The sequence below is a fragment of the Mytilus galloprovincialis genome, chromosome 12 (genome assembly GCF_965363235.1).
Source record: "Mytilus galloprovincialis chromosome 12, xbMytGall1.hap1.1, whole genome shotgun sequence".
Lineage (NCBI taxonomy): Eukaryota > Metazoa > Mollusca > Bivalvia > Mytilida > Mytilidae > Mytilus > Mytilus galloprovincialis.
In genome coordinates this window covers 12,022,527-12,040,272 of record NC_134849.1, presented here as the reverse complement: position 1 = coordinate 12,040,272, position 17,746 = coordinate 12,022,527, and the positions used below count along the sequence as shown (strand labels likewise).

Sequence of the window (17,746 nt, the reverse complement as noted above, 5' to 3'; positions counted from 1 at the left end):
AAATAATCGTATCGCCAATTTGAAGAAAAAAAAATTATGAATGCAAAGTCCCCTCTACATATTATAGTTTTAGATTTAAAAAAAATATGTGATTGATAGCGACAAAAAAATAACTAATTTTTTGACAAAACGAACAAAACGAAACGAAAAAGCGAAAACACGAAATACAGCAAAATGAAAAGAAATTAAACGAAATAAATATTTATTTTCTAATTACATGAGTTATAAATTGAATATTTGCCAAATGTCTTATAATGCAAATTCTCGACCATTATAATTTCAAGAGAGGGGGAGAGTCTTTTTGCATAAAAAACTGTAATTCTCAATATTATAGGGGTGAAATCATAGATTGTTTTGTAAGGTCAAATTCAATTATCTATTTTCAATTGTATTTTATTTGGGTGCAACAGTATTTGAAGGTAGATTTCTGGGGTGGAAGGGCAAAACAAGGAAAAAAGGGGGAGGGTATTTTTGGCGCGATCAGATCAAGTGATGTCCCAGGTAAAACTCTAATTGATGAAAAAAATACTTCCCGAACGTTTATCCCAAAACTATCTATTTTCAATAATATTTGAATTGAAATAGTTTGGCTTTGCTTCAAAAATAGATTTGAAAAAGCCATGTTACAATCTGATAGTTTTTAGATCTTATTCAATAACATTCACTGTTATATAATGTCGATAACATTATTTTCCAACCTCTGTTTGAAGAAAGACAACTCCGGATGGATGTGTGTTCATTTTCTTCCGTAACAAATCAATGTTATCTTCATTATGTTATTCGTTATTTTTTTGTACATGAATTAGGGCTTTATTGATTGTAACATTTATTTTCTCGTTAATGGCTTTGGTAGCTGTGCTTGTTGGCAATGCAGTGATGTAAACCAGTTTGTTTGTGCAACAGAACAATTTTTACAAATTTAATCACGCTAAGATATGGATAAACTATTCTGGTCTGCCATTGCACATATATCAATAATTCAAATGTATCATATTGAAAGTGAACTCAAAATCAAGGTTTGCTGACAATTATAAACAACGAATGAATTGTGTAAGCTAAATGATGTAATAAAATAGAAGTATCGGAGTTTATTTTTTTTATGTCCAGTGAGAAATGTAAAACAAAAAAGAATGATGTGGTATACTATGATTGCAAACTAGACAACTCTTCCACAAAGAACAAACTGACACAGAAATTAACAACTTAAGGTCAGCGTACGGCCGCCAGGAATGGGCAAAGCCCATAAACCATAGTCAGCTATGATAGGTTTGATATACCTGTTTGTGAATAAAAGGTGTAAACTTAATTACTCTTTAAAATGACATTTTTTTCCCTAATGTATGTACTGTCTCGTAGGAGGCATTTGTCCACTACGAAATTGCTCCTAAACGCACATCGTATCGCATTTTAATGTATCCTATTGACATTCCAGTTTGTTTTACTTTATTTAATAGATAAATCATTTTGTTCTGAATTGGAGACGCATTTTTTATCGATAAAGGTTAGACAATACTTCACATATGAAGTTACAACTCATGTTACGCAGTGGACATTTTGATGAGCTTCGTAGTTGACACAACCGTTTCGTCAGTGGACAAAAAGTTTCGTAGTTGACATCAACACTATTCTATGATGATAAAAACATACTAAAAATTACAAGAAACTGGCACTTGTTATTTGTTATTTATTTTGCCCGAATATATTTGAAAAAAAAAGAGTAAAACAAGACTGCATTGTTGTGGTAGTGTCTACTACGAAACGTTTTTCTCCCATATTTGTTTCGTAGTCGACCGTTACGTAGTGGACATATTCACATATTTCATTTTCTTTCCCCACAATCTCTATATTGCTATAGTAACAATGATTTTCTTCTTCAAAGCACATACTTAGCTGTACACTGATATTTTTTCATAATTTTAAAACCCGATTCTCAAGGAAATTTGACTTGTTTCGTAGTGGACATTAAAAAAAACAGGTATCACTCTAATGCATTTGATGTGCTCAATGTTAATTTCCAACAACTGCCATTATAAAAGCATCACTTCTTTTGTAAGACCCTAATGTTTATATCTCTTGCAAACTTTGATTTTATAAAACTGGTTTATAGCAAAATGTTATGACTTCGTTTCGTAGTGGACATTTTTTCAGGAATGTCAGGGACACACCTTCTAAAATTAAAAATCCTTTGTCAAAACTGTTTAATTTGCTTGGAGAAGAAATCACGTTTTTATTGAAAAATGACCAAATGTAAGTTCAAAGTCGAGCAGTTAAAATGTTTAGACTCAAATTCGAACAATCGACTGTTAGATGTAATTGTAAAAGATAGTAACACAGACACATACTTACACATTAGTTTCGCAGTAACTTAATTACCTAAAAGTTACGAATTTCAATCTGTATACAAATTATCCCCCATATATCTATCTTAATCATTAACAACCTAATAAATATGAAAAATGTGAATTAGATCACTGTTAGGTAACTCCATTTGATTGTTTGACATTATATTATTCCGGGGCTTTTGTAGCTTTATAGGATTTGCTCATTATTTATGTGCTATAAGAGGCCAAGTGTGACCTGTATTTGCTTATATTCATGTTTGTGTCTTCTTGTTTTCCATGTTTGCCGTTGAAAAAGTACAAACTGCATAGTATACAATTTATAAGTTATAGTAACTATAGATATATTTTGAAAACACCTAAAATGGTAACAGGTTAACCAAACATCAGGTATGACATCAGGGCGTCGCCGGTAAACTTCTGTGGTCTGGTCGGGACATTTTAAGGTTTGATAATAGTACTCCGATCCCAGTGACCGGCAGTTCCGAAACCGGTAGCAGACAAAACAATCAGGGAAAACTATTAGAGTAAACTGGAAAGTAAACGTTTTTAGTGTATTGGGTATCTGAGAATATTTAAGACAGTACCAAGCACTCCCGTAAACTTGTTACACTTTGACTTAATGTATTACAAATAATCCATTTAAATGATACGTCAAATAAATCTTTATCAAAACTTTAACGGCTTGATTCGTTCTTTCAAATCAGAGAACTCGGGAATAGCTGTTCCCATTAACATAGTTTATTTGACAAAGAATGCACTTCGCATGTGAAGCAGTATATGTTCACCCATTAGGAGCTCTAAACATCGTTTTTATGATAGAACATGTTGGCGTTGAGTTGATCAGGTTTAACACTTTTTTTACTCTTATGACCGTTGCAATTGGTCCATGAACTAATGTTATTTATAGACAATTTGATATTATAATCTATTGCTATGATCTACTTTTTAAAAGTTCATTTGCAAATACGAAATACTTAATGATAGACAGGTGTTATACCGGACCTCATTTTTATATAACATGTATAAATATACTTGTTTAAAACTTTGTCACGCGTTGTTGTTTAGTTCTAGATACAAAAATAGTCAAAGTATCTCCGCTTTTTCATCCGTGAACACTTTACCTGTATGCAATTCTTATTTGTAGCCGATCATATTACCACAATAGGTCGATGTTTAAAACTAGTTTGCACACGTAGCATAAGTAAAAAATCAGCGATATTGATTCATTTTAAATTAAGCGTATTTCATATGATTTACAAGCACAGGACTTTCACGTTCAATACGGATACAATTATTGTTCAAAAATACAATATCTTAAGTGTATGCCCACTGATAATTTGTTTTGCCATATAGTGATTAAAAAGAAAAACAGTGTTACTTCGGCAATGGACTACTGTTCACTTAATTTATAAATACTTTAATATAGACATGGTAATCGATATCCTCGCAGTTTTCCGCTGAACAGGTACGTATATGTTATAATAATCAAATGTATATGTAATAGTTTAAAGTCAAATAATATATATACTATCACATGAGTTAATTAATCATTATCACTTAAAGCAAACAATAGACATTCCATGAGCATGCAATTTGGAAACAAGTTTCCGAAATATATAACCTACAAAAATGGAAGTAGTTATAAATATCATAAATAAAAACAATAATCCAATTCCTTTGTTGAGCAACATGGTTGTGTCCTACGCACACTGATATTTTTAGATTGAAAAAATACAATTGTCGTGCAAGTATTAGTTTTCTATTAAATCATGACAATGTTTAACATTAATTTGATAGATATATATCTTGCCTGTGACTTGAATGTGTTATCGTTTACTTGACCATTGTCTCCAAATAGAATAGTTTATTAGAATCCAATACTTAAAATAATGATCGTTGACACAAGGGTTGCGTTCAATATCGTATCTGCTACGCAGTGCTACGTAGATTTTTGTCTATTGAACAAATAGCTAGCCTAGCTGCTATCACTATATATGTAGCAGCCAAGCTATCTGTAGTTCAAAAGTCATAAATCTACGTACCCCTATGTAGCCGCTACGATATTGAACGCAATCTAGGTGTTATTGCATTTCGATCAGTTCCAGATATATACTTTGGTACAGATGCTTCAAAAGATATGTACTTTAACGTGTTCTATTAATTATGGTATATATAAAATTGAAGTTAATAGAATATTTATTTGAGATTGCATATTATTAATCATAAAGAAACCAACTCATAGATATTTACGCCAAAACTAATATAAATACAATTGAAGATAATTGTCTTATATAAAACATTGGTCTGTATTTACCCTCTTCCTGACATGAGATAAGGCGTCTTTACTATCTGGTGACATGTCATGAAACCAGAACGATGCCTAATGGCCAAATAAGATCATGCTCTGTCTATAAATTCGGAATGATGACATTTACATAAGTCACAAAATCAGATCAGACAGAGGCGAAACAATTGAAGTCAAGATCTAATTTGTGCAAATGTAAAACGCAGATTAAGCAAACCAAGTCATTGATAATCAATCATTTGAAGAAAGTAATCATACACCGGTATTCATTTAGTATTTTTAGTACTTTTATATTTCTATGAGCTTTTCACTGACTTAAACAGGAAAAATCAAATCCGGGTTACAAGCTAAAACTGTGGGAATCTACTTTAATATTATTTATTCATGAATTTCTCTGTTTTGTGTGTTCTGGCTTTTGTTTGTACTTGCTATCTGTCAGGAAGTGTTTTAATGTAAGCTCCGTTGTTTCAACACTGCAATTTAAGCGGTCGGTATGGCTAGCGGTAAACTACTGTTCATGACAAATGAAAAAGTTGAAAAATTTTGATTTTGATTTTTTCAATTGATCATGCTACTTTGAAAAAGGCTCCACATTAGACATGTACGAATAATTTTTAATTTTAATGTATTTGAGGAGTTTGCATTTACAATTTGAATGTGAGAAGAATCAATGCTTTAATTTTTTTTAATTTTCTAATTCTAAAAGTCAAATAAAAAATCATTGTATTGAAATGTTAGCTAGATATAGAACTAGGTTTACTTCATCGTGTTGCCTGTACTAAGTCAGGAATATGACAGTTGTTCATTTGATGTGCTTGCGCTTTTAGTTTTACCATTTGGTAAAGGACTTTCGTTTTGAATTTTTCTCAGAGTTATAAGTCCGGCGGCTACAAGCATATTTCAGACGAATTGTAAACATTCTGCTACAAGCATGAAATTTGGCATAGACCTTCCTCAACTAATACTCTTTTATTATAGATAGGGAGGCATTTGAAAAAAATGTCTCACTTCCGGTAAAATCCAAAATGGCGGACGTCATACTTGAATCAGCCTAATATCGCAGGCTAGTATTTCAAAGGTGTTATTATCATGCTACTAGCATAATATTTGGTACAAACCTTTGTTATGTACTACTTTTGGTATATTTTATAGATAAGATGTCTTCAAAAACCCTACTTCCGGTTAAAATTCAACATGGCGGACATTGTACTTAAATAAGCTTATTTTTTAGGGAGGTTAATTGAAATGTGTTTTAACGTATTGCTACTATCATTACATTGTGCAGGAACCTTTCTTTGGTGCTTTTGATGGTTATAATGTATAAGACTTATGTCTTAAAAACCCTTACTTCCGGTAATATCCAAAATGGCGGACATAGAAATATCAATTAATTATTCAAATATTCAACTTTTTTTAAAGAAAATAAATTTTTTTTTGTGCTGGTCATCAATCTTTTGGCTTTAAGTTATCCCCAAAACCACTAATTTTATCATGTTGTAAATGTTTAAATATAAAGTTGACACTTCCGGTAAAAATATGACGTAATTTTCAAAGATGAGTCCTCAATCCATTTCTTCGATGTAGAGTTTTGGATAGATTGGTTAAAACAAAATAAAATCACTATAGTACTAAAACATATTTAAAATTACTACAATTTTCGGCCAAAAATAACGATCACCACGACATGCACACATCGCAGTGCACGGGAGACCTGATTTTCTACATTAAAAATGACCGCGGCATCCTTTCTTATATCCACAATGTTCAAGCTTCTGACAAAATGATGAGGCCTCAAAAAGAGATTTTTAAAAGTTATCCTCTTTGTCCCCGCCTGGAGTGGGTAGCATAAGAGCCAATCCATAGCTCGTCTCGCTAAACACCTACCTAAGTATATTGCATGATTTGCATGCTGGAAAAGACTGGACCAAGTTAAAGGAATAGCCTCACTTATAATAAGCCTTCCCTTTTGTGCAAAAATGATTTTCTTGCTTCGTTAACCATGTTATACCCATCTGTTAAGTTTGTGCGATCTTACAGTAAAACCCCGGTGATTTAGTTTGACAATCACCATTCTTTATGTCACATCTTCAAATGCAATCAATGTCTCCCACATAGTTTTTTTCCTTTCAAGCAAAGAGAGAACCATATCACAACAGGTAAAGGCATGGATAACAATAAGTGTGTCAGATCACTCATTGCCTAGTGCATTTGAAAGGTCATTGATAGATATTAATCCAAAGTCTTTGGCCCTCCCAGACACAATCCATAGTTCGTATACCCCTATGTCACGGAATAGCGAAACAGTAGTGACAGCATCATCATTAACGACTGTTCGAATCATGACTCGTTTAAGTTCATGTTTCACTGCATCAGACACATGCACCACAATTCTAGCGTCTGCCTCTAAATGTGAACTTGGTGCTAAACTTGAAACACATCACGTGGTGGATAAGATAGAATGTCCTGACCATTTGTTGCTATAACTACCACACATATCCAAGACTTCATCCACTCGTATTAAAGTTTCAATGTCTTTTATTAAGGTAAGGACATAATACCCAATCAGCATACTCGTTAGGCCGCAATTCATAATCGGAGAGCTGATTTCCCACATTTACAAAGACTGTGGTATTGGTCCTCACATCCATAAATTCCAAAAACACATATTTTCCTGCTTTGTTAACCCAATCTGATAAGTTTTTTTTCGATCTTACAACAAAACCACGTATCGTTTTCAATGACATTAAATTTATCAAATCCATATGGTGGTGTTGGCTGGTCAATCATCATTCTAAATGCTAAAGTCACATCTTCAAACGCCATTAACATGATTATTGTCACCAACGCAGTTCCTTTTCCAGCAAACGTGTTATCTTTTAATGCCTAGTACATTTGAAAGGTCATGGATAGATATATATCTTAAGCTTTTTCCCCTTCCAAATGCAAATCAAAGTTTGTCTGCCCCTATGTCACGGAATAGCGAAACAGCAATGACATCAGTATCGACTGTTCGAGTCATGACTCAGTTAAGTCTGTTTTTACTGCATCAGACACATAGATCTTGATTATAGTGTCAGTCTCTTCGTGTAAACATGGTGCTAAACTTGAAACATCATCAAGTGGTGGATAATATTGAACATCCTGAGCATTTGTTGTTACAACTACCTTGTACTCAAAATTGTATTGAGCAAGCCTCTGTGAATGAAAACTTAAAAGTTCTTTCTTATTGTCGTCATCTCTAAGAAAACTTTGCCAATTTTGAGGATGTTTTTAACCCTGGATTCGTCTGTGTATTCCCTTTCCCCTAAATGTTGCTCTTGCTTCTTTTAGCTTCTATGTTCGCATCCGACACTACATCCATGGTGTTACAGTTTCAAGGTGTTTCCTAACGAGTATGATGATTGGGTATTATGTCCTTACCTTAATAAAATACCTTGAAACTGTAACAAGAGTGGATGAAGTCTTTGATGAGTATTGTAATTGTAGCAACACATGCTCAGGATATTCTATCTTATCCACCACTTGATGTATTTCAAGTGTAGCACCATGTTCACATAAAGAAACATGCACTAAAATCATGGTGCTTTGTCTGATGCAGTGAAACACGAACTTAAACGATTCATGATTAACAGTCACCGATGATGCTGTCACTACTGTTTTGCTATTCCATGACATAGGGGTAGACGAACTATGGATTGTTTTTGGGAAGGCAAAAATCTTTGGATTAATATCTATCAATGGCCTTTCAAATGCACTAGGCAATGAGTAATCACACACACTTATTTCTGACCCATACCTTTACCGGTTGTGATACGGTTCTCTTTTGCTTGAAAAGGAAAAAAACGACTGCGTGGGAGACATTGGTGGTATTTGAAGATGTGACTATAATATAAAGAATGATGATTGATCAGCCTAAATCACCGGGGTTTTACTGCTAGATCGCACAAACTTATCAGATGGAGCTAACATGATTAACGAAGCAAGAAAATCATTTTTTGCACAAAAGGGAAGGCTAATTATAAGTGAGGCTATTCCCACAACTTGGTCTAGTCTTTTCAAGCATGTAAAACGTGCAAATATACTAATGCAGGTGTCCAGTGAGACGAGCTTGGGATTGGCTCTTATGCTACCCAGTCCAGGCACTAATGGATTGCGAAGGGACAAAGAGGGTCCCTTTAATAAAAACTCTTTCTGAGGCCTCATCATTTTGTCAGAAGCTTGTACATTGTGAAAATCGGGTCTCCCATGCACTGCGATGTGTGCATGTCGTGGAAATCGTTATTTTTGGCCGAAAATTGTAGTAATTTTAAATATGTTTTAGTACTATAGTGATTTTATTTTGTTTAAACTAATCTATCCAAAACTCTACATCGAAGAAATGGATTGAGGACTCATCTTTGAAATTTTCGTCATATTTTTACCGGAAGTGTCAACTTTATATTTACATATATATATTTATATAAACATTTACAAAATGATAAAATTTGTGGTTTTGGGGATAACTTAAAGCCAAAATTTTAATGACCAGCATAAAAAAAAAATCATTTTTTTACATTTTAAAAAAAAGGTGAAAATTTGAATAATAAATTGATATGTCTATGTCCGCCATTTTGGATATTACCGGAAGTAAGGATTTTTAAGACATATGTCTTATACATTGTATCCATGAGAAGCACCAAAGAAAGGTTCCTGCACAATGTTATGATAGTAGCAATACGTTAAAACACATTTCAATTACCCTCTCTAAAAAATAAGCTTATTTAAGTACAATGTCCGCCATGTTGGATTTTAACCGGAAGTAGGGTTTCTGAAGACATCTTATTTATTTCATTTATCCAAAAGAAGTAAAAAACAAAGGTTTGTTTCAAATATTATGATAGTAGCATGATAATAACACATTTTTACACACTAGCCTTCGATATTGGGCTGATTTAAGTATGACGTCCGCCATTTTGGATTTTACCGGAAGTGAGACTTTTTTTTCAAATGCCTCCCTATCTGAAATAAAAGAGTAATAGCTGAGGAAGGTCTATGCCAAATTTCATGCTTGTAGCAGGATATGCACAATTTTTCACAAAGCCGCCGTACTATATGTATTTTTTGGATTTTACAACACCAAAGATTGAATAACTCAGCTATATGTCACCTTGCGGCTTCAACCTGAAATTTCAAATGTAAACAATTCATACATAATAATAAACCAAAAACACTATGAATTCAGCGACTAAACACATTCGCAGCTGACTAATGGATTCAGACCCAAATGAATATCGTGCGGAGCTACATGTTTCGAGGTCACTCAATCCTTTACTCATTTTAGACAGATGTACAAAGGTACAAAATGATAAACAACTATCAAACAAAAAGGCTTGAGTCGTCAGTTCTACATAAAGCACCTAGTTACACAACTGACAAAATGACAAAGGTCACAACGTAATGATCTAAGACTACTTATAGTTACTGAAAGCAAACGCAAAGACTATTATAACAAATAAATAAATCATGTTTTCCAGACTTAGTATCTTGAAATAGGTTCAGATCTTTGACTTTTGACTTAAAAATATTTGATAATACGGCAATGATACAAAGGGAGAAATTTCATAATATTCCATTCATTTTTTTAGGTTTATCTTCCTATATACTATTCTTTTTAAGTTTGCTAATTATCTGAAATAACTGATTTATTTACTAAGCTGAACTTTGCATAAATTACTGTCAGATAAAACTCCTCAATTGGAAAGTGAACGAAAAACTTTTGTATCAAATATTTTATTATGTCTTTATCTCTTTCAGTTTAAGCATATGAAGAACAATGGCCCAAAAACCTTTTCTACGAATTCCCTTATAAGATAGTTTATGAAGATTATTACAAAAGGGGAAAGTAGAACTACGATAATGACTCCTCGAATAGATGATTGAAGAAAACCTCAGAACTACTTCACGAACAAGTGGGTTGCGATCAGTAAAACAACTAAAGAAAGGCTTGTGTAACTCAAATTTAAATGAAGAGTGTTTAGAAAAGACAGACACTGTGTTGATTCACTGTCTTTAAGCGACAGCAATATGTCAAAACATTCTTCCGAAGTGGTAGTAACAGACAAATTCCTAGATAGTTTGAATATTCCTCAAGGTTTGTTGCTTTTCTATAAAAAGTTAATCATAAACATAAATTTCATGTTTTGGGTTATAATACTTATCAATGTATGAAGAACCACACGGATTCTATCAAAATATATACTGCAGATGATTTAAAAAAAATGCTGGAGCTTAAATTGACAATATATTTGTTGAGTTTGAGTATGATGTCATGTAAATATCCCAAAAATTATGAAATTATTAGACATTTAATTGTATTTAACATGTTTAACGCTAACGTTTGTCCTTTCATTGATTTTTCTTAAGCTATATAAATGCTTTTTTAATGTCATTTGTTTTCCTCAGTAACACTAATGTCTTCAATAGAATCCGAAAAACAGAATTTCGGAAAGGCCGATAGGCCAAGTGAGCTTTTCTCGTCACTTTGCGTCAGGCGTCCTCGTCCATCGTTGTCGTCGTCGATCTCCTCGTCTTCGTCCGTCGTCGTTAACTTTTTCAAAAATCTTCTCCTCTGAAACTACTGGGCCAAACTAAATCAAACTTGGCCACAATCAACATTAGGGTATCTAGTTAAACAAATGTGTCCGGTGACCTGGCCAACCAACCAAGACGGCCGCTATGGCTAATCTTAGAAGACAGGGGTAAAATATAGATTCTCTGAAACCAAAGCATTTAGAGCAAATCTGACATCGGATGAAATTGTTTATCAGGTCAACATCTATCTGCCCTGAAATTCTCAGATGAATCGGACAACCCGTTGTTAGGTTGCTGCCCCTGATTTTGGTAATTGTAAGGAAATTTTGCAGTTTATTGTTATTATCTTGAATATTATTATAAATAGAGATAAACTGTAAAAGCAAAAATGTTCAGCAAAGTAAGATCTAAAAATAAGTCAACACGACCAAAATTATCAATTGACCCCTATTTCCCTTTATAGCTAATTCTTAACCATTTTTCATAAATTTTTGTGATCGTTTAAGAAAACTTTGCAGTCTTCGGTTATTATCTTGAATATTATTATAGATATAAATAAAATGTAAAAAGCAATAATGTACAGCAAAGTAAGACCTAAAAATAAGTCAACATGATCAAAATGGTCAATTGACCCCTAAGGAGTTGTGGCCTTAATAGTCATTTTTTTTTTACAATTTTCATAAAATGTAAATGTTTACACTATTTTCCACTGTAACTACTGGACCAATTTCATTACAGATAGAGATAATTGTAAGCAGCAAGAATGTTAAGTAAAGTAAGATCTACAAACACATGACCATCACTAAAACACACATTTGTCATGAATCGATCTGTGTCCTTTGTTTAATATGCACATATATTAAGATGAGCGACACAGGCTCGTTAGAGCCTCTAGTTTAATAATGCGAAAAGTATATAAATAACAATTATCCCTTCTTTACAATATTCAAATACAATCCCTTATGCACTGGCTTCGTGAAAATTGTGAGATATTTTAGGAAACCGACTTGTTCTGTACGTATAACATGTATAAGAAATAGGTTAGATTGATTCGTGTTAGTGACTTTGAACTAGCTGTCAGATAACTGCGAGTACTCTCAGATCTGTTCATTGTGTCTTTTTTGTCGGGATGTATAAGTACCCGGCCACGTACACTTGTATTTTTGCCCATCTGATGAGTAATGCCTTTTTCAACTGATTTGTATAATTCGTTCTTAGGTTGTACTGTTATACCACTGTGCCAGGTTAGGGGGAGGGTTGGGATCCCGCTAACATGTTTAACCCCGCCACATTATTTAAGTATATGTCTGTCCCAAATCAGGAGCCTGTAATTCAGTGGTTGTCGTTTGTTTATGTGTCACATATTTGTTTTTCGTTCATTTTTTTCTATATAAACAAGGCCATTAGTTTTCTCGTTTGAATTGTTTTACATTGTCTTCTCGGGGCCTTTTATAGCTGACTTTGCGGTATGAATTTTGCTCATTGTTGAAGGTCGTACGGTGACCTATAATTGTTAATGGCTGTGTCATTTTGGTCTCTTGTTGACTGTTGTTTCATTGGCAATCATATCACATCTTCTTATTTGTAGTGTAGGTAATATTACACAAAATCTATGATTTGCATATAATGTGGATTGTGTCAAATTTTTATTTTTTAATTTTTTGTCTGTTTGTTCCTGTAATCAGTTATGATCCCTGAAATCTAAGTCTCAAGAAACAAAGTTTGGCAATGTAGTGGTTTTGCTAAGTTCCTATTGCAAGTGTTATTATTACTATTACTATTATTACGCAGCGATTTTCAATTTTGAACACCGCAGCAGTTCTCCAAAAATGTTGCAAATGCTTTAAAAATTGATGATTAATAGAGAGTCTTCATCGGTTCACACTTATACAAATTTTGCTTAGGAGACTTCATTTTAGCATCCTGTTAAAATGATGTCTTGTTTTTTTCTAGTGATTGTGCACAATTCGCGACAAATTAATACCCTTCTTACACAATTATACATTTACTGTAACATATATTGATATATACTGTTCACATTTCACTTTGACATTTTTTTTTCATTTTGAAGGTAAAAGAGAGGAACGGATAGCTATACTGAGGACACAATCCGAATTATTTTCCCGTTTTCTAAGTCTTCATATTGGGACTGCAAAAATAGTGAAACTTCGTCGACTATTGATTAATAAATTTCATAATAAAATAAATCATCCTTATTCAGCCCAAATGGAAATTATCGGTAGTACATCTGAAGGTTTAGACATGTCTAGAAGTGACATTGATTACCTTTTTGTAGCAAATATACCGGTGCATGAAACGGGAGAACAAAACAATGATGCAATGTTTGTTGTTGAATATGATTCATTGATGGATATTATACACCCTGGATATGTGATGTTAAGAAACTTTGTACCAAGTAATGAACTTCACACTTGTTTGAATGTACTTAATGATATATTAGGTATAAAGAATTGTACTAAGTTAAAACAGCATGGACCTGCATTTATGCGATCAACACGGGATGTAGACTATGATCAGATCTTTTCACTAAAAAGTGAATCATGGCCAAAAATTGCAATGGAATGGATACATCGTAATCGGAAATTTGGATGGCCTTCTCAGGAAATGATTTATTCTATTGTTCAAAAAGGATGTCATATTGTTCCTGTAGGAAGCAGCAGAAATCATGCCGTGGATAAAGATTGGAGATTATCGTTTTGTACAGCGGAAAAACAGCTAATAGAAACGTTCAATCATACCCAGATATTAGTATATGGGGTTCTCAAACTAATTTTGAGAGAGATTATGAACAAACCAAATGTTGCAGAACTACTTTGTTCCTACGTTATGAAAACGGTGATGTTCTGGGTAATAGAAGACACTAGTTCATCTTATTGGATTCCTCAGAATATACTCCTTTGTTTTCATCTTTGTCTCAGACGATTAATACAGTTTGTGAATGCCATGAATTGTCCAAGTTATTTTGTAAAAGGTAATAACTTGTTCCGTGAAAGATTCAATACTGCAGAAAAAAAAGTTTTGTTACAAATTTTATGTGATATTGCTTGCCATGGATGGCAATGGGTGCTGCAAACAAAAACTCTTGAACGATTTTCTTACTTTATGACAAGACAAAAGCTTGATATTGACATTTTAAACCATACTGTCTACAAAAAGGAACAATTAGACATTTTCAAATTAACTTTTGATATAATTCAGCTTTGCAGGGAAAGAACGTATTATATTATGTCTAAAGTTATTCCTATGAACAAATCTTTCTTATCAACAATTTGCAAAGTGCCAGTCATTAGACATAAAACTATTTCACTGGTTTGCCATTTCATAGACACGGATAATTCAAATCTTGGACAAAAATCACTGTACACATTACGTAAATTGGAAATGCATTTGTTAACAATGGAATCTTTAGACAGTATTGTATCTGGTAAAATACTATTATCCTCATGGTTATACACTCGCGGGAGATATAATGAAAGTCTACAAGTAACCAATGCAGGTTTGAAGAACTTAGATTTGTGTATGTTTCATGAAGGTAAAAGAATAATGAAGACTGGTTTATTTTACAACTTCTTAAGGACTACACGCGATTTCACTGAAATGTTATATTTAACGTCGTCTAATTTTGAGTTCCCGATTACATCATTAATAGTTCCCCGAGAATTACTAGAAGTATTTAAGGGAAAGAAAAAGAATATGTGTTTTCAATATGGACTGACAATTGCAAAATATTGTTCAAGAAGTTATATTTACTTTTTACGGTGTTTGTGCTATTTTAGACTTGGAGACACACATAGATGTGAACATGAATACAACGAAATGAAGTCAGTGTGTAAAACTTATTGTGGACAGTTTGAGAACCGACACCAAGCAAGCAATTTTGACCTTAGACTTACGTGCAATAGAATACGACATAACATTGATTTTGACGTAAGCAATAGATTGGAATGGGAACGAGTTTTAAGGGAACACCGGAAGAAATTTGATTTTACAACAAAAGAATGTGTTGATTTCCTAAGGAACTTAAATAAATGTCTAAATCAAGCACCAGTAAATGTAATCGAAGACTTCTTTAAAGACTGAATTCTTTCGGGACGAAGGACAGAAATGATTAAAGTTATGTTTATCATGTTTATAACCTTCATATGCCATTTCATGATCGTTTGACAAGTTTTAAGTATCAGTCAAGTAATGTCGCTTTATATCAGTTTGAAATTGACATCTGAAAACCAAGTGAGGTCCTTATGCTATCTTGATTTACTTTGTAGACATATATTGTTTGCTATGTAATTAGGATTCTAACACATGTTGACTTCTAAACTCCTAATTTTACCATTTTACATATGATATCGGTTTGATTTGATCGAAAACATACTGTGAAAATACTTATTTTCGTTGGTTACAATTTTCGTTAATGAAGGAAAACTTGCCCGTGGATATTTCATTTCATGGTTTTGTCCATTCTCCAAACAAGCTTTATTTTGTGTTGAACATTTATTTTCGTGGTTTACCTGTACCCACGAAACATACGCAAATCGGTGTCCAACGAATGACAGAAGCTGTTTTTATATAAAATATAAATTCAAATTTGATTTCATTACTGATATAACTCAAAAAGGTGGTAATATAAGAGATTTCATTAAATATTTTGATCCTTAGTTTATTAAGTTCAAAACATATTATGATAAAATATAATGACAGACTAAAGTAAGCAGAAATAATAGGGTCAATGCAATGTTAAAGTTCGTGTCCAGTTTTTTTCAATTGTTTAACCAGAGTATTTCGACAACCTGTACAAAACGACACGATTCTCTCGTCCCTTAGTGTTTTGGATTAGACAGGTTGCACAGTACAAGGATATTCATTTAAAAAAAAGGTACTGTTCTGTTTTTGTTTGTGTGTGATTATGTGTATGTGTATACTAAATGTAAACGATTTTTTAATATCGTGACATTTTGTCGCAAAACATCTATCAACTCGACCCTCTAGCCGTGGCTTGGCCTATAAATACAGATTGTTGCGACTCAGAAAACGAAAAGAAAATGATGAGGACTCAGTTTAGAGCAGAATGAGGCGGTAGAAGTAAATAAAAAACAAACCAAGAACAACCCCTTATAGCAGAAACCTACGGAAGCGTGGAAGAAAGCGTCATTTGATAGACAAAAGCCAGATATGAAAAATAGGATTACTACTTCTTTTTTTTAAATGTTAGTTTTTGGAAATATTAATTTAATGCGTTTTGGGTCTACATCTAATAATTCAAGCACTAATCTTCTTATTGCAGCAAGTACTGTTACAAATGCTCAAACGTTAAATGTGTATTGATACGAATACAATCGTGCACCATGAATGCGTCTCGCCAGTTGATAGATCAAGGTCAACGTAGGTCGATGGAAATTTATTACAAAAAAAACAAACACATTATTGACGAAATTGAAAACGGTTGTATATACCAATCAAAACCTAGTCTCAATCGTCAGATCCACAGATCGACATTAACCATTAAGATATTTGTTCAAGCTGAGATCCGCAATACTTTACAGAAAAATGTATTTGTGAGGTACAATGGGTTCCACATTTTGTTAACCCTTTAGTTGTCGCAAACAAATCGAGCAAAGATAGACTGGTACTAATTGAAGACATATAAACATTCATTTGTTCAAATTCAGTTTACAAAGCAGCCAATGTTTCAGAAAGATGATTTTCTGTTTAGCTTTGATCTCAAGTCTTAGGATGGTACCTTTGATAACTATTTAACATCATACTGAGAATTGTCAAATACATTAACGTTTTTTTTTTAGATTTTCCTTGGATTTGGAGGAAAAGTAATATACTTTGTTTTCAATGTACTGCCTTTTGACATTTTTTGCTACGGCTGGGTACACTTTGCTAAAAGTACTATGAGAATTAGTCAACCATTTGAGGTGTGAAGGCAAATAGATCATCATGTTTCTTGATGATGGTTTAGGTGGAGATCGCGATTTGAGCGCGTGTCAAAAAACTAGAAAAGATATAAAACATAAGTTGGAAGTTCTTGGATTTTTTTTATTGCACTTGAAAGATGTTCTTTGTTCACGTCTCATAATGCGAGATAGTAAGGTAAAACTTGGAACACAAAATAAGGAAAAAATTGTGTCAGTGATAAATGAATTTATAAAGCAGAGCAAGCTTCAAATGACATTTAAAGCGATATTGGTAAACGAATACATTTGTTCAGTGCTCGAGCATTGGTCAGTTTTATTGGTCAGCCGATTTCAGTGCAAATCGTTTTAGGTGATATTCTAAGACTGAACACATCATTGTAATATGATTGTGTTCAAGCGCGTGCTAGTTTGAATGCAATTGTTAAAAAAAAGTAGATTATTGATGAGCTTGGTTTTTAGAAAAAAGATTGCAAACACTTGATGTTGTTTTTCGAGCAAATTATCTGACATGCATAACATGGAGTTACTTTGTGGAGATTTGTCCACAATTTTGGATTTTGGTTTGCGAGTGAACAATTTGGAAGTTC

The 17,746-nt window shown here is 33.1% G+C and overlaps 1 protein-coding gene across 1 annotated transcript; it reads left to right on the top strand.

Annotated features, from left to right (window-relative positions):
* The first annotated feature begins 3,575 nt into the window (after nt 1-3,575).
* On the top strand, nt 3,576-16,075 carry LOC143054389 (uncharacterized). Its single transcript, XM_076227399.1, has 3 exons — nt 3,576-3,807; nt 10,441-10,777; nt 13,289-16,075. The coding sequence occupies exons 2-3, from the start codon at nt 10,711-10,713 to the stop codon at nt 15,316-15,318; spliced, it is 2,097 nt and encodes a 698-aa protein (XP_076083514.1). The 5' UTR covers nt 3,576-3,807; nt 10,441-10,710; the 3' UTR covers nt 15,319-16,075.
* Nucleotides 16,076-17,746: the final 1,671 nt, after the last annotated feature.

Coding starts and splice junctions, on each gene's coding strand:
- LOC143054389 (XM_076227399.1), top strand. CDS start 10,711: ATGTCAAAACATTCTTCCGAAGTGGTAGTAACAGACAAATTCCTAGAT. Junction 10,778..13,288: donor TAGTTTGAATATTCCTCAAG/GTTTGTTGCTTT, acceptor TTCATTTTGAAG/GTAAAAGAGAGGAACGGATA.